General features: G+C 37.4%; 1 protein-coding gene across 10 annotated transcripts in view; it reads left to right on the top strand.

Annotated features, from left to right (window-relative positions):
* Nucleotides 1-25,713, top strand: part of MTMR3 (myotubularin related protein 3) — an 87,307-nt gene that overhangs the window by 25,942 nt on the left and 35,652 nt on the right. For 3 of the 10 annotated variants that reach the window (XM_075167172.1, XM_075167174.1, XM_075167173.1), the window contains 6 exons: nucleotides 7,412-7,492; nucleotides 12,591-12,671; nucleotides 13,068-13,157; nucleotides 14,330-14,446; nucleotides 21,852-21,934; nucleotides 24,312-24,478. In XM_075167172.1, the coding sequence (XP_075023273.1) occupies nucleotides 12,669-12,671; nucleotides 13,068-13,157; nucleotides 14,330-14,446; nucleotides 21,852-21,934; nucleotides 24,312-24,478 (460 nt within the window). In that variant the 5' untranslated portion in view covers nucleotides 7,412-7,492; nucleotides 12,591-12,668. Of the gene's footprint in view, nucleotides 1-7,411; nucleotides 7,493-8,283; nucleotides 8,358-12,590; nucleotides 12,672-13,067; nucleotides 13,158-14,329; nucleotides 14,447-16,011; nucleotides 16,066-21,851; nucleotides 21,935-24,311; nucleotides 24,479-24,987; nucleotides 25,114-25,713 lie in introns of those variants that run through there. The other 7 variants (XM_075167177.1, XM_075167171.1, XM_075167175.1 and 4 more) reach the window with 5 other exon arrangements.

Below are 25,713 nucleotides of genomic sequence, written 5' to 3'. Positions count from 1 at the left end.
TGAACTCCTGAAATGTGCAATTTAGGTGGTCAGTTCATAAAAAGGGGTCTCTTGTGACTAAGTAAAGCTGGCGCTCTACCTGGGTCAGCTCTTTGAATATGATTACTTGGTTCAGTTGTGTTACCAGGATTGTTTTGCATGCAGAAATACCTGAACTCAATGCTTTTCTTGTATTAAATTAATTTACTATTTTATACTGTAAATAAACAGTACTACTAATGCTGTGATCAAACATACGTAGCCCCTGCCGTGGTTGGTTGGAAGAGATGAGTTCTTCATCCCTGAGTTCACGGATGCTGGCAGAAATATCACTGCTGTGTATTACACCTAAAGACAACTTCAGTTCCTGTTGGTACAGGATACAGTTGTATGCTTAATAGCTCTAATGCAAATCAGGGCTTTTTGAGGGTAATTGGTATTTGAAATGTAAACTCCGCCATTAAAACTTGGTCTACTTAATGCTTTGAGAAATACATACGTAACTAGTTTGAGATGAGCAAGCTAGTTCCCTAGTTCTGTAAAGAAAATGTGACTTCTGCAGGTGTTGAAGGGATTCTTAAGCTACTTCAAATTCTGTAAAAACTAAATGTCATGCAGTTGCTTTCAGGCTTTGCTTTTTATCAGCGTCTGGTCTGGAAACAAACAACATATACAGCATTGTAGAGTAGCGGTGCTATAACCCGACTTCTTTCTAGATTGGCTTTGTTTTGCATCTAGGAGTTGGATTATGTCATGAGGGGTCTGAAATGTCAGAGTTGGTGTAAGATAAGGAAGGAGAGCATTTTATTGGGGATGAGTATGGGGAGCAGTACCTTTTCTAGTGGCTCACCATGCTTCAGGGAATGCAAACGTAGTTTATTTTAAAAGTAAAAACACCTTAAGTGTCACATTAAAAAAAGCAGTGGAGTGTGCCACGATTTTACCAAGTGCTGGTGTTCGGCCATTTGAAATGATTCACTTACACTGGACTACCTTATACAAGTGTGAAAGTCTTTGAACGCTGAGCCTCTCCCATGGCCTTCTATTCCTAGATGAAGACAGTGAAGGGGTATATGTATCTTACCCAAATGGCCTCCTTGACAGAATAAGTTTTCTCAATGCGACTTAAGAGTTAATGGATTAAAACTTTAGTCCATAATTGCCTTGTGCAAGGTGTGCAGTAAAAGAAAGTGATATCTGGTTATAGGCCTTGATAACAGAAAACAGACTTTCCTGTGTCCTGCCTGTTCCTGGCTGCGTAGCTGATCAGTGCTATTGCTCTGAGCCTCGTTGGTGGCTGAGTTTCCTGTTATGGACACCTTGTAATAACTTAACCTACTTAATGCATTGAGAAATAAATGTTTATTCATAGCAGGTACTTGGTATTTCAATAACGTTGTCTTATGACAAAAGCATTGAGTGGTGTTTTGTTAAAGAGGTTTTAAAAGCTTTGTGCCAGACAAAGCATGGTGAAAATGAGGTCAGCTTACACACTTAGGAGCTAATAGCTGCAACTGCGTGTTGTCCTAAAGTAGTTCAATGGGGAAAAAAAATCTCATGGGGGTGTAACTTGAAACTCCAAAGGAGTCTTGGTTCTTCCTATTTTCAAAACTTTCTTTTTTAATTACTTGTAGATCTCTCTAGTGTTGCATTGACTGTCAATAAAAAATAAACAACAACAATAAAAAACAACATGAAAGGAGCCTGTTTTATGGTATTGTGTAATGCCGCTCTCCTAAACAGCAGCTGTCTTTGTTCCAGTACTCATCCAGTTAACAGAACAGACTGGGTTAAAGCAAAATGTTACTGGAGGAGGGAAGGGGGATGAATAGGAGTTTTGGGAGGATGAGTAAAACCTTTGAGACTGATTAACAACCTCTTATCCCTATTTGTTTGTTGCCTTTCTTCTAGAAAGGAAGAAATAAGTGAGGGAGTGTTGTTGACTCATGGCAAATGGTCTGTGAGGACCTTAGGGGAAAAATGGGAAGTATGAGGAGCAAATTATTCCTTCCTTGCTCTGCCCTGGCATTTCAAATGGAAACTTTTGCTGTCTGGTCTCAGTCTTCCTCACTCGCTTTTTCTATTTCATAACTTCAATCTAATATTGCCCTAATTTTCATGGCTTTTTGGTTACCTTTTGATGTAATTTTCCCTCCCCAACACACTTGGTCACCTTTCTAGCTTAGAACCTACACACCTACTCTGTTTCCACCAGCTCAGAGCCTGGTCAGCATTCTGTGTCCTGTCAGCTTTCAGATATGACTCCTAGGTTCAGATCCCACCTTTGCAGATCAGATGATTTGCAGACACAGTTCAGACTGATCTGTGTAGCTTGTTGGTCCTTCTTGGTAGATGTTACTTGTCTGTCATGCACGTAAAATTGAGGAATACAGTGTAATTGAAATAAAAGGAAAATTATATAATGGGTTATTTAATTTGAACTTTAAACTTCCAGTGGTTCATCAGAAAATCTCTGATGGGTAAATTATATCCTGGCTTATGTATGAACAATTGCAGCATTTTGATCTCAGGGTTTTATCCAAATGAAAAAGGAATTCAAAGAAAAGAAAACCTGAAATCTTATAAGAAAAAGTGAAATTTTCTTCAGATTTTGGTTTCCAGCTTGCTGTGGTGTTTTGGCCTGGGTGGTTTTGAGATTAGTGAAGGAGATAACTGATATATAATCTTTTATTCAGAAGCACTCTTTCCTAAAAAACCCCTCTTATTTATTGGGATTATATTATTATTAATTAATTAATTACTCTAATCCTACCTAAAGTTCCACTGATTTTTATTCTTTACATCAGTTAAGGAAAAATGGATATTTCCTAATGCAAGATCGAATTTCTCTTTATTACCATTAGCTATGAGATATCTGTGGTCTCAGCAGTGCTTTTACTGCCTTTCCTACTGCATTCTTCTGTTATTTCAATCTTTGCTTACTGTTTGAGATGTTTTTATTTTAACTTTGAACTTTGCTTCTGCTTTTAACTTTTGAAGAGTGTAAGAGAAGTGATCTTTTGAAGAGTATGAGAGAAGTGATCTTTTTTTAACTAGTATGCAAAGATAATCAGCTTAATCAAACTGCTTTAAAGACAGATCAATGCCTCTTCTGAGTGGGAAGATGAAGGAAACTGATATGCCTACCTATAAACGGTTCCACAGGAAACTAAATTACTTGCAATTAATGTATGAGTCAGTGCAGTGACAGATGTGGACAAAACTTTTTTGATGCTTTGGACTATTCTTCACTCATAGAAGTACAGGTAGAATGGAAAATGGAATAAGACAGTTTCAGAATGCTCTTACGTAGGACAGTTCCCATCTGTGTCAAGGGAAAGAAAGATATTTGGTATGGCTGTTGATCTCTGCTTATTCTGTCGTGCATTCGAGTATCAATGTGTATGCTTCATATGCAACTGCTTTCCAAGCTGGAAATTATGTAACTTAATCTGGAGAAGCGTATGATAGAGGAGAAGACACATGGTAGTATGAACAAGAAAATACGTCCTTGAATATCAACATTCCTTCTCTGCGTACATGTTTTAAAACTTTCTATAAAGTAGTAACCTTGCACTATCCAGCCTCAGGAGCAACTGCGTTCAGGGTGGCAGTCCCAATGCTTGCATCTCCTCTGTGGTTTTTAGCTCAGCTGCAAGGTAACCACATCACCCCAAGTGGTAGGTAGCTGATAGTACTCTTGTTGCTATTCCTTAGCACACTAAGAATAGCGTAAAAATTGTTTTAGAGGAAAGCAAGCTAAAATCCACTAGGAAGAACATAAAGAGAACAAGAGCAATCTATAACCAATATGAGCTAAAGCTGAGCAGAAAGCAGCCAAACAAAAAGGTGATGAAATAGTAAGTGTGTGATAATACAGTGCAAGAGGAGGTTCAGTCACTGCAAAGTTAGGTTATGTAGGAACAGTAATATTGCAAAGTTAGAAATGTAAACAGAAATAGAGAACTTTTAATCGGAAGTTGCACTTGCATAATATTAAGGTTGTGACATGGTGTGGCATAACCAATGCAGAAATGTCATATTTCAGCAAAGGGAGGAGAAAATACACCTTCAAAATAGTCAGTTACCAGAAGAACGTTTGGTTTGGTTTTGTTTATCTCCATCTGGGAGGATAGCTTTGTCTGTGGCTAGAGAAAATTTGGATTTGTTTTTTTCCAAAGCTATTCTTCTCTTCTGTCATTCTACTTTATGCTTATCAAATCATAATCAAACATCTTCTGTTCTTGCTAGATACAGCCTTTCATCTAAGAAACTTGAGTGACAACTTTCCAGTCTCCTGATTAAACAAACATGTTTATTAAAACTTCTCAAGAGTGTTTTTCCTAACAATTTGCCCATGTTTTATTTAAATAAATGTCAAGAAAAACATTGTCACAGACTCATGGTATAATTTAGGTTGGACGTCATGTAGTCCAACACCCTGCTCACAAGGGCCAACTTTGATATTGGATCAGCTTGCTCAAGGGCTGGTCAGCTTTGGAGTATCTCCAGGGATGGAAGTTCTACAACTTGGAAACCTGTTGCAGTGCTCAACCATTACTCTGAATTTTCCCCCACAATTATATTATTTGTGTTTCACTGTTGCAGTATGGTTGACATATGCTACTTCTCCATAGCATCTTCCAAGAAAAAACAATGGAGACAAGGCCTATGTGCTAGCTCACACAGGTCTGTTAGTTCACCTAATGCCCAAGTTCCCAAAATAGTCAACAGCGAAGGATCCTAAGAAGACGGTTCAAAGCAAAAGCTTAGTTTAAGTGTTCTTGTTCACATCACCTTAAGTACTGGAGCCCAATAGCAGAATGGCTTCTTACATGTTTAAAATTGGGCAATGTTAATGTGTCCTTCAGCACTGTGCTTAAATAAAAAAGTAAACCAAACCAGCTATGAGAATGTGACAGCCTAATAGGAGAGATGGTGCAAAGCCAATTCCTTTACTAGACATGTTTGACTGTAGGATTTACTGAAAGAAACGGTCCTGTTCCCTTTTCCATCTTCTACCCTTTGCTTTCCTAATGGTTCTGGATCTGTTCTTTGTAGATCAATGCAAAGGGAATGGTGGGAGCACACGGTGGGGGAGGCTGTATCACCCTCCTCAGGGGCAGCAAACTTAGATGTGCTTAGCTGTATTAATTAAACAGTTATACATCAGTACTTGGGATTGCTCCTCCCTTAAGTAATTAGTGTTTTTGAGATGGTAGTAGAATTCATAACGATGTTTCTTCTTACAGTCAGCTTTTTTTTATTTTGGCACAAGTTGTTGACTTAGGAAGTGATAACATTTGAGGTGCTTATCTGTGACTAGCAGCCTTGCAAGAGGAATGCTGATGAGCATGTCGTGAAGTGTTTTCTGAATACTGGCAGGAATGAAGCGGAATTATTAATGCTTATATTGGAACATTTTTCTCTTGTTTTTAAATTTCTCTACAAAACTCTTGAGATTCAGTGGCTTCTTCCAAACCTCGTTAAATTCAATAAAAAGCTTGTTGCAGATTTTGTGAAGGTTTTTTTCTCTTGGACCCAAAACACACAAAATAAGTCTACCTTCTGCTACCCTAAATGTGTATCTTGCCTTTTTAAAAGCAAGGACGTGGCCAGAAAACTGTCTCTGAAGTGTCGTTCTAGGGTTGTGTAGTCTGCTTTCATAGCTTTTTTTTTTTTGTTTAATAAACTTGCTAAGTATTCCCGTCAAAGGTGACTTTGTACAACCAAGTGGCTGTAAAGTTGAACTTGTTGCATGATCAAGCTGGTATCTCAAAGTAAAACTGTGTCCTTTCTGCTTCGTGTGCCGTATTTAATTATCAACCCATAAAGCTATTGGAATTGGCATTTGGCTTGTTGGTTGAGAGGTATTTTTTTAAAAAAAAAGTTGACCTTTGTTGCAGGTAACCAAATGTTGGTTTTAGAAACTTTTATAAAATTATAATTCATGATTAGCTGAGGTTTTTAACAGCTGTGATCATTCGTAGGGTGTTTTCTGTTAAAGCAGAGCATCTTCATGTCACAGGTTTTTTTAAAGAATAGCTGAGTGTGGATACGTATGAGATTCCCCTAGAGTGTATCCACCGTGTGAAATGTTAGGATATCATTTACTTAATGTGTCTAAGTTTGTAATTTTTAAACTATCTTTCTACTACGTCAGTCCTAAAATTACAATCCTTTTTTGTGTACTGAAAGTATTTTTTATTTTTTTCCTGTTATAAGCCATAAACTAAAGGACATAATAGAATCATAGAATCATTAAGGTTGGAAAAGACCTCTAAGATCGAGTCCAACCATCAACTCAACACCACCATGCCTACTAAACCATGTCCCTATGTGCCTCATCTACATGTCTAAAATAGTGAAAATAGACAAAATAGAGATTTTTTTTTTTTAATGGACCAGAATGTGAAAATTATCACTAGTTGTGACACATCAGAGTACAAGCAAACTATTTCTAGCAGCAGGATTGTGTATTTATGTAAGTTAGACTTTCCAGGCACATACACATGCAGTATGCTATTGGGATAGCTTCCGCATTATTGTGAAGAGCAAATCTTCTGGTACACTGGATACAAGGGAGTGGTGTTCCATCAGTTTGACTACTTGCATGCTTTAGGAATGGTCGGTTTTAGTCTGGAACTTTAATTTTAGGTTTTGGGTATTTTAGTATAGAACTTAGTGTCCCACGTGACTCAAGCTGTTGGAGCAGTCGTTTGGATGGATGCTGTAGAAGACATCTGTGGATACCTACTGAAGTCACTACATAAGAATGAGGCAAATCAGATATTTTATCTGTAAAATTTTTTTTGACAAATATATATTTGTGACAGAATACTTAAATTTATTTTTTAGGAAATAATTGTACAGCACTTGGAAAGTCAAAAAGGTAGGGCTTGGGAGGAATGGCATCATATGAGCATTGCTGTTCACCTTGGCTTTTTTGCAGCTTTGCCCAAAAGTACTTAGGCAATAACCAGTATTTAGGTTACTTGGGGGGTGAAAAAAACTATATTTAGCGTAAAATTAAAACACACTTTTGAAGATCAGTACAAAAACACTTGCATCTTCTATAAGAGAGCTCTCCTGGAGCTTGTATTGCTAAGTAATTTTTTTTCACTTCTGTGTACCAAAGAAGTTTAAAAAAAAATTAATTGCTTTGTGGTCACCATTTCTGAACTATTCTTTACCAGAAAAGAGGCCTTAACCAGCGGATGTATACCTGTCAGAATCCAATCGTTGAATTCCCTCTTCGGGCATAGTAAGATCTCAGTAGTTATGACTTACGTAGTAGTTACACTTTTTACTTTTCCTCTTTAATTAAGACTAATGTAACAGTTGAGTTTCTTGTATAAGTTGCTAGCTATTTAAGAAGTGGTTTTTTTCAATTGAAGGCTCATGTTTTAAAGTACTGTCTTTTTATTTACAGTTGCCAATGTGAAGTATCGGAAGAGTATCGTTTGAAACTTTCTGGGACAAAGAGGACTGTTTTATTATCTCTCATTCTTTGGTAAGCTAATTGTATTATTTTGGTAAGACGAGCTACCTGTTGAAGGTGGATTCTACGGTTATCGTTGATTACTCTCTTAATTAAATAAAGCATTTTCCAAGATGTTAGACAAAAATCAATATTTTACTGAGCTGGCATTTGCAACCTGTAATTATTAAAAAAGACTTCTGATTCTTAGTTATACACAATCTTCAAACATGATTCTTTGTCTATCCTGTTCCTATTCCTGAGTAATGTGTAAATGTCCATATTGTTAGCAGCTTCGCCAGTAAATACTTTTGAAAGCTATTTCGTTACTTCTACATGCGGTGCCAGGAAGGAGGGGAAACCTTGCTGTCAGGGATTGAAACGTGGGAAACTAAGTGTTTACCCTTATCTCAGAATAATTTCCTTCCACCTGTGAAAGGGGAAGAAGTGTTTTCACTTTGTAACAGAAGCATCTTTTGCTAAAGCCAGATCACATTCTTGAATATTTCATGTTCAAATATTCTAATGCTTCTTTGTCAAAACCTTTGGATTCCCATCTAAAACTTCTACAGGGCAACTGTGACACAGCATGTAAATAGCTATGTTTTGAGACTGAGGGTCAACTCAATCTGATTTTGATACTAAAATAAATGGAATTCAGGATCTGGACAGAGAAGGCAGGGAAAGAAGGTGAAACACTTGGGTACTTCCTTCTTTCTCCCCCCCCCCGTTTTTCTTTTTCCTTGCTGTAAGTCCAACTACATTTAAATAAATGTGAATTTAAATGATCCTTTATTTATATAATCTTTTTTTGTTTAGACTCACTGGCAAACAGATGGTTATTGCTAGTCTTAATTATGTACATAATTTAGACCAGAAGGCACATCTGAAATGAAAGGTAATTAAGATGTTCCCATACTGGCTGAACAGAGTCTGAGGTTACAACCTTTACTAATCATTTATCCTTTCAAGCAGAACGTAAGGATGGAGAATTAACAAACTAACTTCTTTTTGGTGTAATTTAATAGACATGAAACTACAGTTGAAAGGGCACCACAGTAAATTGATAACATAAGCTTTTTTGGCCTCAGTCCTGACAAAAAGAAAAGTTATTTCTAACAATAAAAACAAGTTTCACTACAGCATTTACAAGCTATCTATTCACTACACTATTTATATGGGATCCTATGTACAAGTGGGAGCCTGAATTTGAGGGTGCTTTTTATGAAGATGTTTTCTTGGTCAGTTATTATCTAAGCTGTATTTGAACATTTCCATTTAATTTCTGGGAAGTGGTTTTTACTGTCATGGAAGAGCTGATTATTTGCCAGCTGCAGTTAAACACAATGAGAATTCTGATTCCCTTCTGCTGTTAACCAAAAAAGATGGTATGGGTCAACTTGAGAACAGATTTCTTCAGCCAGTTTGTGCTAGTCTCACTTTGTGTCAAGCTGTCCTTCAAAGTAGCATGGTGTGTTAATGATCATCGGTAAAATTCAGTGGAGTGGCTCGCTGGGGTTCACAATATGAAGAATGTCCTCGTTCTCATCGCTAAGGCAGAGTTCTTTAAGTGAGGGTCAGAAATCCCTGTATTAGGTGTCACACAAGCACTGTGATCCTTTTTCTAGTCACATGACTAACCTGGAAGGGTTTGCTGAACGAGCGGATGGAAATGGATTAGAAAGCTTTGGTACAGAAAGAAATTGAGATTGAAAGTGTGGTTTCAGAGTTAATTCGCACAATCTCAGTATGGGCTGCTACTGAGAATAGTGCGTGGTCCCTGTCCCTGGTCCCAGTGGTGTATTTCCTTTCCCTTGTGCTCAAATCAGGGATCATGAGATCATGAAGGGAGTGGGATCAACTTGTTGATGTGATGGGAAACGAATTATTTCTTTTGGAATATTCAGTGTCCATCAGATCAGTGAACTTCATTCTAACAATTCAATGTTTCTTGCTATTTTTGCCAGCAATTTTTAGAAGTAATTTTGTGTTGTGGCAGTTAAGTTGAAGTGTTTCACTAATACCTAGAAGCAGTGTGAGCATGCAAACAATTTGTTTTAGAACCAGTCTTATAAGTTCTTGTACCATTTATCTTGGCAACATCACAGTTTATATCTGGTAATCCTGATTAAACCCGAAACCACCATATTTTTTCACACAGCTTTCCCAAAATTCACCTTAAAAAGGAAGATTCTCACATTCATGTAAAAAGCCACGGTATTATAATAGAGGCTATTTTGCAGCTGAATGCAGCAGTTAGAGTAAGAAACTTGTTCTACAGTAATTTGGATAGTCTCTGCTGATGGTTTATGCTGGATTTGAGGAGCACTGCTGTAAGAAATTTTAAAAGACCTAATTTTCTGAGCTAATACTGTTTTTATTAATATGTAGATGGTTATGTAGTAAACTTTAAAAATAAATATATCCAATCAAGTATAAAAGAACAATTTTGTTGCAGCACAGTACCTAATATATTAAAACTTTCCATCAGCAATACTAAGCATACTTCAGACTTGTAATAAAGCTCATCTTTTTAATTAGGTCAGTGTTTCTTTGATAATTGTGCTTGAAATTGAAGGAATTTTCTGAAAGGTATTTTTTATATTTAGAAGGCTTTACTATTAATGTTTAAAGCTTTGTTCGGGTTGTATGTGAATTGTCTAGATGAATTATCTGGAAATGTTTGGTCTTAGCGACTTTAACAGTGGCTGCTATTCTGGAAGAGCAGAATCGGTGCTGGTGAAGAGGTAGTTGGTTGCAGAAGGCAGTTGTGCCAGCAGCCTGCAGAAATTGTAACTGAGAGGTCCTTCTCAAAAATGTTCATATAAATATGCCTTAACTCTTCATCACTCTTCTGGCTGGCTGTAGACCTGATAGCTGAATGTGTAAGCTTATCATTATTTTAAGGATGGAGAAGGAGATTTGTGTAAACCTTGCAGTTTTTAAACCCATCATCTCTTGAATCATTAGTCTTCGTTATATCAGGATACACTACAAAGTTAATCCAGTCTGTGCCTTTTTTGATGGATGAGCTGTAAGACAGGGGTTGATTGGACAAATAAGCCTGTTGCTGAGCCAGCCATCATTTTAAATTTGATTGAGCAGGAGGCTCATTTTTTAAAACTTGTAGATCAAGGAGGATGATGCATCGTGTAATCTGAAAAACATAGTGAGAACTAAAGGTTAGACGCTGAAACCAGATGCATTTAAGAGAACTGCTGAACCCCTCCTTTCTTGGTATCTTCAAGTCAAGAGTAGACGTGGTTTTGGAAGATAAGTGTACCCAAACACAACGTACGTGAAATAGCAAGTCATGCTGGAATCAAGCACAAGCTCTTGTTTTGAATGCAAGGGCTGGAATTTTATGGCCTCTGATATATTAAAGATCAAACCTGATGAATTTGTGGCCTTTTTAGCTTTAATCATTGTGATTCTTTGAATATTCTCATCAGTTACCGTGTGGGTTACATATGAACCATCTTTCTTCTCCTGCCTCTTTTGAAACAAAAATGTTAAATTGTGCCTTTTTAAAACCAATATTAACAATAATACTATCTTCATCTGATGTTGGTGGATGGCATTTCTAGATTTCCTTCGTTTCTGATAACTTAAAAGAATGTTCCTACTCTCCATTGTTCTTGCAGGCGTGGAAATTTCTGTGCTGTTTTTTTTATTTTTCCTTATCAGTTTCCATAGCTGATAGATTCAGACTTCTATAAAGTCTTCTAGCTTTTGTTTTTCTTGTTTGTTTAAAATTGGGATTTTATATTTACTTTTTGCATTAATTTAGTGTATTAGTAGCAGTTCTAGCTTGATTCTGCTCATAATTTCCTCCTTTTATTTATGTGTGTGTGTATATATATGCGTGCGCATACACATACATGTCCTTCTGCAAGCTGTGCAATTTTGAACCAACTTGCAAGTTTTTAGATGCTGTTTCTCCCCTACTCTGGGGACATAAAGGCTTTTGGTTTATTGTGATGTTCCTATTTAACAGAGGTTTTGGGGACAGTGGACAGCTTTCTTCTCACTGATCATTTTTAGACAGTGGGATGTTTTAGTTTCAGAATACGTGCATCTGCTGCTCCTTTTCCCTTTGTAAATATTCTGTACAATATACAAGATGTAGTTAGCGCTTCCTGCAGTGGTGGTGTGCTTGTGAGCTCATGGATTCAAAGTGGTTTTCTGTCAACCACAACACTGATAATTTGAAATATATTTATAAGTAAGGTGACATATGAACTGAGAACTGACTGAACTCGACTGATATGATGTCGTTTGTATCTTTTATGTGCTGTAGACTGCAAAACCTGTAAAATACCTGAATGAATCCTTTTTTTTAAAAAAGGGAAGAACCTACCTGAATTTAAAAAATTGAATATAAATAAATCTCAAAATCAAATTGTAACTCCTGTATTCACTTCAATCATTAAGTTCCTAATAGGGTCAATTGCATAAACTTCAAGACTACGTGCTCTTTAGTAGTTCCGGAAAATTTGCAGATGATGAAAAATGGGGGATTGTTAGTGGAGAGAGCAAGTTGCTAGTGTATTGTGATCTAGAGCTCTTGGAAAGGTCAGTGCAAGAAAATGGATATTTTGATACATCCATGGATGTAGAAAATGAGTCATAACTATAAAATGAGGAATTTTATCTGTATGTGAATTCTAATTATATGCCATAGTTGAAACAAGATTACTTCAGGAGGATCCGACAACCTGTGTTACGTAACAGATCAGACTAAATGATCACAATGATCCCTTTGGTTTTATAACCTATGTATTTGTGAATCACCATCTGTAAATTGGGAGAAAATTCAGGGTGATCTAGAAAGATGAACATGTTTTAATTTAAATTATATAAACAGTGGTCTAATTGCTGCGTTCGGCTGAGTATTCTCCCAGCAGTACATTCAAAGATGATTTTTCAGAATGAACAGAAGGAGCCAGACACATTTTGAAACAATTTTGTCTCGCAGGAGAGATAGTTTATATGGATTTAATCTTTTTGTAATTACTGTTTGCTTGCAGTTTTCTAACAGCTGAATTCTCAGTCTTTAAAAGTTAATTTGTATTTATTTGCCAAAAGAAGCTGAATTTAACTTCATCGTTACACTTTTCTGGTTTTCTAGATTTTAATAAGAAGTGAAGAAGAGCCTCCAAGTATTGTGTGTAAAGACGAGGATTTCTCCTCCTATCCAGGGCCTGTCATGGTAAGCAAAAGGGGTTGGTAAGGTGTGTTACAGAGCAGAATAGGCTAAAATCTGAAAATCGTTAGAGAATTAGTTTACCTGTGGGGTTGTTGAATTTTAAGTGTAGTGCTAGACTAGGCTAGGCTAATGCTTTTTTCCTCATACTGTGACAAGCCTTTTTTTGTTTTTATGACTTTATTAATCAGGCTGCAGGAAGGAAACCTATTTGTTATATTATATTTAGTTGTTTGAGTGCTTGTCTTCGAAAGTCCAGTAATTTTAGTAAGTTGCTGATACCTGAATTCTCTAAACACTTCATCCCGTTTGAGCTTGTCATTGGTCATTGATAGCTTGCTATGTGGTAAAGAAGGCAGCACGTGACAGTGCTGAAGTTAACTGTTACGCTTTGTTTCTCAGGATGAAGAGACTCAGCACAGCCTTGAATGCATCCAGGCTAATCAGATTTTTCCCAGGAAGCAGCTGATCCGAGAGGATGAGAACCTTCAGGTAATCACCACACTGCTCCTTGCCAGTTAAGATCACAGTATCTCTAGTTGACTTATGTATTATGTGGCCTCTCATAGAATTTTCATTCGCAGTTGAGCACAGTAATAGGAGAAACATATTTTCTTTTTAAATACTCATGTACTGTTGGTGGGACTTGTGCATTGTATTACAAGAGATTCCTTAGAGTGTCTGAAAAATATAGCCATTACTTGTGTAGTAACTTCAAGTGCTAGGTGTTATTCCATAGTTTAGAACTCTTTGGTTTTTAAAAAAATAACACTAAGCCAGTTAAATACTACCATTACTTCTTGTTACTGAGAAGCCAAGTGTCTTATGCTGCACAAAATGGATATTTTTTTGTTTCTTAATTTTCCAGTGTTCCTTTTGAAATCAATTTAGTTCAAATGATTTATCCATGTAGACGCTCTTATATCAACTGAAGAAGTAGTTTGTTTCATTTTAATAGAAAATATTTTTAATTGATTTAAGCTAAGTTGGTGTAAAACCAGATTATTTTCAAGTTGAGCATTTACACTTTTAGCCCAGCTCAGCTAAATTGGGCTTAAGTCACATTTTTAATTAAACAGTTGCAATTTTTATGTGCAATGTAATATGACTGCAGGCTTTCTAACTTCATAAAACAGCAGCATGTCATGCATTTTCATATTTGCAGTAGGAAATACGAAGCAACTGGCTTCAGCTGTGCAGCATTTAGGTAACCAGCTTAGACTGGTTGCTTAGTGAATACTGGGGACCAATAGCATAGATCATTCATCTTATGTTTTGCCTACTTTAGGATGAATTTAATAACATTATGGAAATGCCACTCTCCATTAAGTAAGGAGCAAGAGCATAAATCAAGGGGTTGGTCAGACTGCTTGCCAAAATGTGAGGATATTTTGCTCAGATTTTTCATAAAAATTCATTGTTTTCCCTACCAAACACTTGCTACTCATGCAAATTAAGAGAAAATGAGGAATCCTTTTAAAAAAAGACTACAATTAACCTCTGAACCAACCTTACCCAAGACTTTCCTTCTTAGCAGTAATAGCTAGGCTGAATTCTCCGCAGTGTTCCATTTTGATTTTATGATGTGTGCTTGAGCGTATGCTTACAGGAGGTACATATTTTTGGTAAATGGTTTCTGAAATATTTTTCTTCCCATTTTGAAGGTCCCATTCATTGAACTTCATGGTGAGAGTACGGAGTATGTAGGACGAGCAGAGGATGCCATCATTGCACTTTCTAATTACAGGCTTCACATCAAATTCAAGGAGTCTGTTGTGAATGTAAGTGTTATTCATGCTACTGTGGTAATACAGGTATTTTGAACTCAATCCAAATAAGAGAATTTAGGATAAAAGTATGATGATCCTGCCTTTTAAGATTAGTGGTAATGAAAAATGTGATGTTCAAATTACATTTTTCAGGGAGAACAGATATATATTTAGGCATCAAAAGATGACTCGGCACCTCTGAAAATCAGGCTTCGCAGGGAAACTTCACATCGCCCAACTTCACATTGTCTTTACAGCTGGCTGTGCCAGCCATTTGTTCTCCCTAAGCTCTGTATATACTCAGTAGAGAAACAAAAGGTCTTGCAAAGGGCTGTTTGGAGCACCTAAGCTGGATTCATGCCTTGCTTAGAGCTTCAAAAGGTTGGAAGTAGATCCAGGTACTGAAGTTACATGCCTGAAGTTGGATAGTATGAGTACAGTTGTTGACGTAAGAGATCTGTGAATTGGACCTCATCTTCAGATGCCTATGCTTTTCTTTAAAGAGCTTTACTTTATCCATTCTTAAAAATTGTTACATATCCAGCTACTCGTGATCATAGACATAAATTAAATGGGCATTGTATAGTCCTTTGCAGTAGTATAATGCTGATATATACTAGTCTTACTAGTTGTAATACCATTTGTGAACTATACAGAATTTGATAGGAATTATACATGGCACAGAAATATTTTTGTGGATATTTGTAACAAAACCAGTAAAATAAAATCCAAAGAATCAAAGCATTTTTTTTTCCTAATGATGGGTTTTTTACCCATCTCCTTATTTCAAGACAACACCTGACTCTGGCTCGTTGTTCACAGTTGCCACGTGTCAGTCACAAATCCTGAACTATGCAATGGTGAGTTAAGTGTAAAACACCAAAACTACTTGTTATTCCAAAGCTGCAAAAAGCAAGGGAAACAAAATTCAAGAATTGACAGGTGTCCAACACATACATAACTGAGACACATGCGACACAGTGGTCTGGAACATCAACGAGATCTCCTGTGCACCTAACCGATTTAGTTTTTGATGCCATGTCAATCTTAAATTTAAATTGTTTTTTTAATTGTTTTGTGCCAGAACCGAATTAACAACTCTCTAAAAATGTTTACTGACTGAAACTCAATCCTTACTGGTTTATGTTGTCGCTAATCGTATAGCTATGTTATCTACAGACTTTGAGATGTGCCTGTGTCATATTTATCATTAATAGCTTTAAGTGCTATTTTAGTTCATGAATTGTCAATGTAGTAGGCTGAATAGGCATGTCTGCTAGGCTGGTCAACATCTGTGTACAGCATTAAAGTGCTAAAATTCATGATGATGTGGGATTTTTCAGCAAATAAAGGTATTATTTCTGAACATGGCAATTACTCAAAATGATGGCAAAAAATTTATGATGACAAAAATTTAATTGGAAATTTAAAGGCTATTTTCTTCCACTGCTGACCATACAAAGGAGAGGATACAAGTATGTGCATACGCAGGGGTAGCGTAACTTTACTTTTCACTTCTCTTATTCTGTAGTCAATCCTGAAGTATAACTTGAGACTTAAAAGTTTGGCTGCAAGTGCCACCATGCATCACAATGGTAGCCAAGGGTCACCTAGGTGCTGGGATGCCTCAGGTACTGCCCAGCTGCTAGCAGCAGAGAGAAGATGCGTTAGGAGGCATGTGTTTTATAGAATTCCTTTGCTGCTCTGTGATACAAACATGGAGTCTAGGGCTGAATTCTGCCAAGGAGCCTGCTACAATAGATCTCTATGGTATTACTTACTGTTAGATTTTTTTTTTTTTTTAAATTCAGAGTCTGAATGTTGTATGAAATTGGCAACTAGAATTGACAAAGCAAAGGACTGAATATTTAAAAACAAGAAGCTGAGACATGAAAAACAAGAGTAGCCCTAGAAATGAGGAGTTTGTCCTGAGGAATGCCAGGAAATGATAGAGTTACTTTATTAGAGAAGCCACTAATGCATGTACTGCACTTATTGTCATATCTGTCCTTAGGATGATTGGGGGTATTAATTTTTAAGAATTTCCAATTTAATATTTTTGAGCAGTAACAAGAATTGATGTTTTCTTAAATAATACTCTGTTTATGTTCAGGAAGGAGTCCCTAACAGTTTGTCAATATTACCATGTTAATTTTGCTTCCCTGACGTTCATATCCGGTATTCTGCCCTCTCACTGAGATACCTCCAAGATTGTTAGTCCTGCTTCATGTGTCATCATCAGAAAGATTCAGTTAGATAGTGTATGAGGTAGAGCAGAATATAGGTTATTCTTCTGTAACCATCTGTGACCAGCACTAATAACATAGTATGAACTCTACTGGAATCCAAGGCAGACAGGATTTGGAAAATCTTTAAGGATAAAACATACTTGCAATAATTAGGAACCATATTTAAATTTTTAAATTTTGGATTAATAATCACTTTGGTTATTGTTGACCAAAATTATTGATCAGATGGTGATTTTCTAAATTAAATCTTCACTGAGTAATTCTTGATTGAGTTAATCTTGATTCTTTCCTACTGTTTTTATATTGCTAGAGCTGTTCAGGAAACGCCTGTAAGAAGACCTTTTTAAAAATGTATAAATGTTTACTAATGTTAGGAGTTGGGTTTTTTAATTATTTTGAATGATTTTCGTAAGAATCACTATCCTGACTAAGTCCAGCCACGCTAACGACCTTGTCATCTCAGCGTAGAGAAGTACTTCTGTGTAAGAAAGAGGGTTCTTAGCAAATATCTGTATTGTAGTACTTGTAAAACGAATTGATTCCCCATGTCTGAATGTGCAGGATCTCCTCTTGAAGTAGGTGGGATAGTCTCATGGTAGAAATGGTCCTCCAGAGAAAGCAGTATGCGTGTCAACTGCTTGCCCCTTAGTAAAGGCAACTGCATGAAGGAAATGGAATCCAGTTAAAAATGGATTCCTGGTCTTTAGTTTTTTTACCTCACTGTTCTCTTTCTGTTTACACTTCAATAGACCGGCTGTCAAAATGATGCTTGTGAAACCTCAGTAAGTAGCACAATGCTGCTAGATCACTTGCTGCACCTGTGCTTGAAAATAAATACATTTAAAAGTTGATAATGCTCACATTGCAACACTGCAGAAAATGGCTGTATGTGTAAAGCTTTTCCATGGATAGCTTCCTAGATCATAGTAGTAATAGGAACATGGTGTTTTAAATGCAAAAGCAAAAGATCCAGTAGACCATGCATAAATTGGAGGGATTATGACATTCAAAAGTGTTGACTTACATTTATCCACGGGATAAAAATGCAGACTCAACAGTGATCTCTCAATGCACATGGGAAGTTTGGTTCCCAGGCTGATCTCTATTGATTGGCTTTCCTTAAGAAAATTTCAAACTTTGCAGCTGGTGAGTGTTTCTGTCTAATCATTTTTCTCCCTGTAAGCTAATTGCATTTATGGGAGAATTAAAATTTTAGTGTAGTTTATGAAACCATGGACTTGTGTATGTGGCCGCTTTCAAATAGTAGATTTTGGACACAGTAAAAAAAAAAGTTACGCTGGCAAGATGAGGGAGACTTTCAGTCTTGGTGATTAAGTGAGTTTTAGTATGAGCTTTCCATTGCTTGGCCTTTAATGGAAAAATGGTTGGTTTGGTATCTTCCTTGCATATGTAGCACAGTTGTGGTTCGTCTGTGCTGAACAGTAGCTTAGTCCTTGTTTCATCCTCAGGTCCTGATGCTCAAATTGTTCACATTGCATGCATGTTGATTGTGAAAGCAGAGGGGGACTAAATGATTGCCTTCAAGACAAAACCTAAGTGTAATTAGTTGTAATTAAAAGCAAAATTTGCTTCAGGTACTCCTTGTAGGTTATATGAACAAGATTGCACCTGGAGGGATTTGACTCCCTCCACCTAGGAGAGTCCTGGAACACCTTCTGAGCTGACCTTGCATCCTCAGTTCCTCCGTATGTCATATTGTACCATGCTTCAGGACACACAGCGCACAGCCTTGGCCTCGTGCTGTTTAAAGTAACCGGTCTGTAACAACCCTGACATTATTTCAGGCTCCAAACTGGGAAAACAAGATGACAGTACTAATTACAGCGCATGGCCCCTGGCTGCCATGTGGTATCCTGGAGGGACTCAGACCAAATGGTATACAGGGCAGAGTATATAGTATAGTCACTCGTGAAGGGGCTGGCTTATAGCAGCCTGGCCACGGTCCACTGCATACCACTTGGCGTTGTGGTCAAGGATTGAGCCATGGCGTGGGTTGCTTCAGCAGTGGAAAGATAACTTGTGCTTTTTCTAACTACAGAGGTATATTTCTGTAAATATATCTTGTACTGCTGTTAGGTAACAGACAGTTCCAGTAATTAAAAGAATAAAAATTTTTTTCAAAAAGGAAGTTTGAGTTGTAGAATGTTGCTATTGTTTAAAATGAGTTAATTGTGAAGAGGCAGTCAAGAGACAGATACTGCAAGAGTACAATGCTCTAGTACTCTCTCTAATGCGATATGATTGGCCTTGGATAACAATGCATGTTTATTCTTATAAAAGTAAAAATGATTGCTTCTCCACTGCTTTATTTCGATAGCCATTATTACATGGTGAAGTGCCTGCAAATAGAATTGATGGCTCTTTCAAGAGCAAGCTAACTGCACTGGGTGTGTGACTTGCTGCATGCATCAGCCTGAAAAACAACAATGAAAATGGAAGATTATCAGTGGGAGAGAATGGGGAATGAAGGCAGCTAATTTTACAGAGTTTTACTGGGAGAAGAATAATGGACAGGAAGGAGATTGAAAATGCAAGATGATCAGAGGACAGATTTTTATGACTGGAAAAGAAAATTAAAAAGATTGATACGAAGATTGCCCTGAGGAAAAACCGGCAGATTCTAAGGAAATAGACGGTGAGCTGCATGTAGACTGTCAAGAGAAAAAAGAATGGCTGTTGAGCAGAGGGCAAATTGAAAGGGCATAGAACAAAGAGTGACTTTGAAAGAAAGAAATTAAAAATAATGCAGGAGTAGAAGAATACTAAGTATGTCATTAGAGTGCAGACAGGAGGAAGAGGAGCCAGAGCCAGACTGCTCAGAGGAGGGAGCAAGGTAAAGAAGTGCTTAACTGAAGATGGACATAGGAAAAAATGCAATAAAAGAGGGCTTGGGGGGAAAAAAAAATTAACAGATAAAGCATCATTTGACTAAAAAAGCAAGTCTTCTAGAGTCTTAACTCTGTTGGGGAAAGGTACCTTACTTTCCGTGTTGGTGCCATGTAGGTCAATGGTAGATTTAAATAATTTGTTGGGTGTATGTGAGGCTGTCCAGTCAGGAAGAAAGAATGGAAGATTCTCCAGTCTGAGGTCCGTTCCAGTCCCTTAATTTATTAGGCAGAACTATCACAACAATTTATCTACCTTGCAGACTAGAATCAAATCGGAGAAGGCATGAAAGAAATTAGCAGTTAAAGTAAAAAGATTAACTATAGCAACAGTACATCTGATCTTGTCTGTAATGCATTTAAACACTCTGTTACATTGGTATCTAAGTCTATCAGCATCTTCACTGTGCTTATTCTCTGCGGTTGACTGCAGTCAGTTTGAGCTTAAGCATGGCAAATAAAGAGGGGGCTTATCTCACAGGAGGGAATCCTCATTTCATGTACCCTTCATATTGCTACTTACATAATTTATATTAGACTGTGACAGATCTTAAAACAGTAATAATACTGAAAACATGGACCAAAATTCAAGTTCCAGCTTTATTTGAATACCCAAACTACTCTCGAGTCAGACACCATCTTGTCTAGTCTCCTTGTGCATGAATTTTCTGTTCTTTAATGGCCCAGTTACACCAAAAGGAGCAAAGAATAACTTACCTGTACCAGCCTTGCTGGTCATGGGAAATGAGGGTTAGTACTTTCTCCAGCTAAGGAGAGTCCAGCACGGCTTCTTGGTTGTGGTCTGACAAGGGCAAGGATAAAGGTTGAGTATTAAGACAATACCTGCCTGTTGTATTTTGGGGATTGTGAGCTCTGGGCAATTATTTGAGCTTTTGTATTCAGAAGAGGACTCTGGACTTGGACTTTTGAGTTGGCAGGGAGACACGAGGTGCAGCTGTGAGCTGTGTGCCTGCCTCCCCAAGAGACTTGAGAGTTTTGATCACTCGCCTGGGCGCAGCATTTACCATTAGCTTTCTCTAGGCATCTTCATGCTCAAAGTAAATTTTCTTGTGGTTCTGAGACATCTCTTTCCCTTGCCTACTGTTTTTAGTTCCATCTCCTTTTTTCATTCCACTGAAATCAGGTGCTTTTTAAGCTTTCTACTGAGTAGAAGCTGTCTTGATCACCTCAGATCCTTGATTGGAGGTGACCTTCAAGGACTTGTGCAGAGTCATATGGAAAGGCACTGGCAGAGCAGGGTGTTACAGCCATATCTTATAAGCCCCAAGCCAGAACTTAAACTGCTGGATCACACTCCTCTGATGGCAAAGAAGATAACAGTATTTCAGTGTTTCTCTGATAGCCTTTGTATCGAAGGATGTTGATGGCAGAGATTTTGTTGCCTTGTGTAATGTTCAATATAATCTAATAAACAGTTCAAACAGTTTTACAGTTCATGTTTATTATAGGTATTAGCTAAATTCTCTGTGTTTGGTATTTAGACAGTTATGGATGAGATAGTTGAATACTAACTTCTGTTCATTTAAGACAGTAATGTACATTTGCCTGTCTCAGGTAAAGGTCCAAGAATATTAATGAAAACTAGTATTTTCGTCCTGTGGTTTCTTCTTATCTTTAAAGGTACTTGCCTGTGCTTACATGTTTTGCCTGATCAAGCTTCTGCTAGTGCAGAAACATAAGTGCATATAACTACGTCTTTAAAAATTGAATGATTCAGCATTATTACTCTAAATATGGCTGCTTTGATCATGAGTGTTGATCTAAACAGGACAAATGGTTTTTCCCTGAAGAGGAAATATGGGATATTTCCATATAATAAGCATCTAGACTGCAGCAGTCTGTTAAGGGGGATCTTGCTTAGCAGCTCATTTTTGATGCCAACAGCTAAAATTACATTCCCAGGATCCCTAAATTTGGACCTGTAAGGCAGAAAGATGCTTCCATGAGAGAGGAGCTTGTGGGTTTCTGCTGCTTTTCCTGCCTTCACATTTGTCACCAGTGCTGCAGTCTTCTCAGCTGTGATCCCTTAAGGTTTTTGGACTATACAGCAGTGGAGCTGAAACTACTGATATATGGTACCATACTTCAGAGCTGTTGAAGTCGTTATACTTGGTTTTCTTTGTTTTTCTCTCTCTCTTTTCAGACTCCACATAGTTCTATAATAAATCCTTGTGAGATATGCAAGGAAATTACAGTGTTAGTGCTGTTTGAAGTAAAATTATATAATCTTTTTAATTGCAGGTTCCATTGCAGCTTATAGAAAGTGTTGAGTGCCGTGATATATTTCAACTTCATTTGACTTGCAAAGACTGCAAGGTTATAAGGTATGAATAGGCTGAATGTTGAATGGGGGGTAACTTTGCTTTCCACATACTGTGGACAGCTGTGACGTTTTAAGGAAATGTGTTTTCTTACTTAGTGGACTTGCTCTCCCTCAAAAGATTTTTCTTTTGTCTGGTTTTGCATGTGATAGATAGCTGGGCATTTTTGTAAAGAGGATGGGAGCAAGATGGTCTGCATTTTTGCTTTCTATGATACAGTATAGCAACAAATCTTGGTCTGAGCCGAAGTGGCTGATCTTGATTTTATTCTGAAATTAATTTTAGTCTCACAGCATTTTCCCTGTGTTACAATCGGTTATAATGTATTGCTTCAATTAGTTATAAGATACAGAACTAGATAAACCACTGAAACACACACTTAGAAAAGTGTTTAATCAAGATTTGGGGTTTGGAGGGTTAAGGTATGGGCTTGTGCAGGTCTACGTGAAACCTTCAGTCTGGATAGCATCAGCCACCCTCCATTTTTAACAGCTGTGAGGGTACAGTTGCTATCCTTAAGACATAGTAGCCTATTGGAAAAGAAAGTGAGGGAATAAAGTAAAGCCAGGTCTGCAACCCGATGGAGTAGATAGCATCATGTAGCAGGGAGTATTTATTTACGTCTGTCCTTCAGCAGACTTCAGAGTCTGCCCCAGGAGTCTCTGAGCTACTGAGCCTGAGCTACAGCTGTTTTCTACTTTCTGCTGCAGAAATTAATTTTGATCTATAAACTTTAATTAACAAGAAAGGAACATTTCTTTTTGATTAAATGTTTGCTGGCAGTACCTTTTGTATAATGAAATGAGCCCCAGTCATATCTGAGCACTCAGAATGTTTAACAGGCCAGCTGTTTCCTGAAATGCTGTATTTTGATGAGGACTGATTTTACTTCAGAAGTAATATTTAGTTTAATTTGAATTAAATATTTAACTTCCTCTTAACTTGTAGCTCTTGACATTTAAAAAGTCACCTTTCCTCTCTACATTAATTTGTTGTTTCTCTTCAGTTGTAGAATGAATACAAATTATTTGTATTTATGGCCTTCCTTATGAATTTTCCTTCAAAATCGCATCTCTGAGAATCAGTACTTGGTGACACTGGCCGTTGGAAGATCATGAAGTATGGGGCTCAGATACATGTTCATGTTCTTTTTCATGAACAAAGTAGTTTGTGTTTTGAATAATAGAGCTCAAGCAAAGACAGTACTTGTTATTTGCAACACTAACTTTAAAAGAATTTAAAAAGAAAATGGGATCTTTAGGATGAGATGTATCTGGCCTGATAGAGAATTATCCAGTCGAAGGTAGTAGTCTCGACTTGGTTTATAGTCAGTGATGGAAATAAAAACCTCCAGGCTGCGGTTCCTCGCAGCTATTTAGACACATTTCATGAGTTGGACGTGTCTTTTTCCTTCCACTGACTGACTTTTAGATATTTGCAGGTAGGTGTAATAAATCCTGCCCTTAGAGAATACAGATGCTGTCATTAACCATGAATGCAGTAGAACACAGACTGAGCTGAATGTAAATACTTGGTGAATATTTTATAACTATAAAATCTTGAAGAAATCTGTCAGAGCAAAATAAATCCCTGATCTTATTTCCACCCTTTTATTCCAAAGGGTCCAGGAATCCTCTTTGAAAAGACAAGCTAATGTAATTTTAATATACCGCTTTGAAGGTTAGTTTCTCCTGTGCAGGGAATATTCTTGCTAGTTGTTATTGTTAGTCTGTAATGTTAGGGAAGGCTCGGTTTCAAAAACATTGTTTGTGCTTCCCACCAAGGCCAGAAAGAGAATCTTAGCATATGAGATAGGGGAATAATGTAAGATTTCAGATACTGGAGTTTGTCCTCATTATTCTCAAATTAAGTATATTAATCAAATGGATATTTCTCCTATGATGAAAAATGTGTTCTTGTTTATGGGAATACGATGCATAGATTATAATGTATGTGATGGTTTTGTGAGTTTCCATCTGAGACCACGAGTCAGCAAGTCGCTGTAATGCATTCCTGTCTTTGTGTGAAAGTTGCAGACTGAACTCAGGGATATTGTCCTTGGTTTTATAGTAAACATATGCATAAGCATCTCCTTCATTCATGACTAGTAGAGCATACCGCTGGTTTATTCACAATCACAGAACGTTGCTTTCCTGCTTACAGTTTATTTTGACTTCCTAAGTGTGTATTTCTTTACTAATATCCAAAGGTTTCATTTTTACTGTCCATTAGAACGTACGCAGAAGCAGAACTAAGTTATCAATAAGATCTTTGTTCTCACTTTTTGCTTTCACAGATGTTTTCATAGTCAGCCGGTCAGATCTTAGAGTCTGGCATCTTTTACTGAAAATTAATAGATATATGTTTGTTTCTGGGACAGGTGTCAGTTTTCTACTTTTGAGCAGTGTCAAGATTGGCTTAAGCGACTGAACAATGCCATCCGCCCTCCTTCGAAGATAGAAGACCTTTTCTCATTTGCCTATCACGCCTGGTGTATGGAGGTATATGCTAGTGAAAAGGAACAGCACGGGGATTTGTGTCGGCCAGGTATGGGGAAACGCTTTGGGGATCATCACAGATGCATTGACTAGTAACTGTCTGTTTGCTGAAATCCAGAACTTTCAAAAAAAAGTTATAAACAAATTCAGTCTGTGAATTGTAAACTGAACCTGGAAAATTCCAGTATGGAATTTTTTTTGTATGTGAGTTCTTGCACTTTTTCATTAGCTGGTGAATATACTGTATGTGGTAATTATATAGGTATAGTATACCTTCACTTGCAGTGAGGTGTCCTTTAATGTCTTGCATGTCTGCCGCACAGTCTGAGTTTTGTTCTGTCTGAATAAAGGAGAGATTAGCTCCCGCCATAGCTACTTTGGGATCAATACACAAAGCAGTACCTAAGGAAATTATTGTGGTGGATTTGATTTAGTCAGTCATGTATAATACTAATAACGTTTTGTTCACCATAGCAACAACTTTCAATCTAAAACATGTTGTATTGATTGTGCCCACATTTTTTGTAATTGCCTAGAACTGGTCTTCAACATGGATGTTGAGGAGCAGGAGGTGTGGACAAGAAGGAAGTCCCTGAGCTGCTCCTGAGGTTCATTCACAGCTGCAAGACAGCGACCTATTTTAGTGAAATATCATCCTTGCTGGAAAGCTTTAGAAGCCCACAAGTAAATAAAAGCTAAAAATTGGGATGCTGGTGGTTATAGCATTTGTCTGAATGTAAGGAAATGTGAGTTCCAGGCCCTCTCCAATCTGAGGCTCTCCTTGCTCACAAGTCACGTATCCAAGAAAAGTGTCCCAATTATTAGGTTGAGGAATGTTAGTGTGATTCTATACTTACTGCTGAAGCTGGTCTGGGGCTGAGCAAAGACTATAATCTCTTTGGCGCCGAGGAAGAGCAGTGAACAGGTAGCACACAAGTGGGAGGAGGTGCTCCTTGGTTCTGGTTCGTGTTCCGGCACTTTACACACTTCGTCAGCCGTTACTGAAAAAAGGCAAAAAAATCCTCAGAGCAGAATTTTAAACTCGGGTCTTTTCCCTCCTAACTAAATTCAGGAACTGGAAGATAGCAGACATGTAGATGGCTTGCTAAGTCTCCTTGTAGTCCTTTTCTTCTCCTCACTGAAACAGACGGGCTTTAACCTAACACTGGGTTACGATAAGAAGCAGCATTTACCTTTTTATTAACTTTTAGCAATCAAATCTTTTTCTTGTAGGTGTGTCTATCAAATAATTTTCTTTAATGTAGTAACTTTTTCTTCCCTGTA

The sequence above is a fragment of the Calonectris borealis genome, chromosome 18 (assembly GCF_964195595.1).
Source record: "Calonectris borealis chromosome 18, bCalBor7.hap1.2, whole genome shotgun sequence".
NCBI classification, from domain to species: domain Eukaryota; kingdom Metazoa; phylum Chordata; class Aves; order Procellariiformes; family Procellariidae; genus Calonectris; species Calonectris borealis.
The sequence above is the reverse complement of the archived record's forward strand: the minus strand, read 5'-3'. Positions and strand labels throughout refer to the sequence as shown.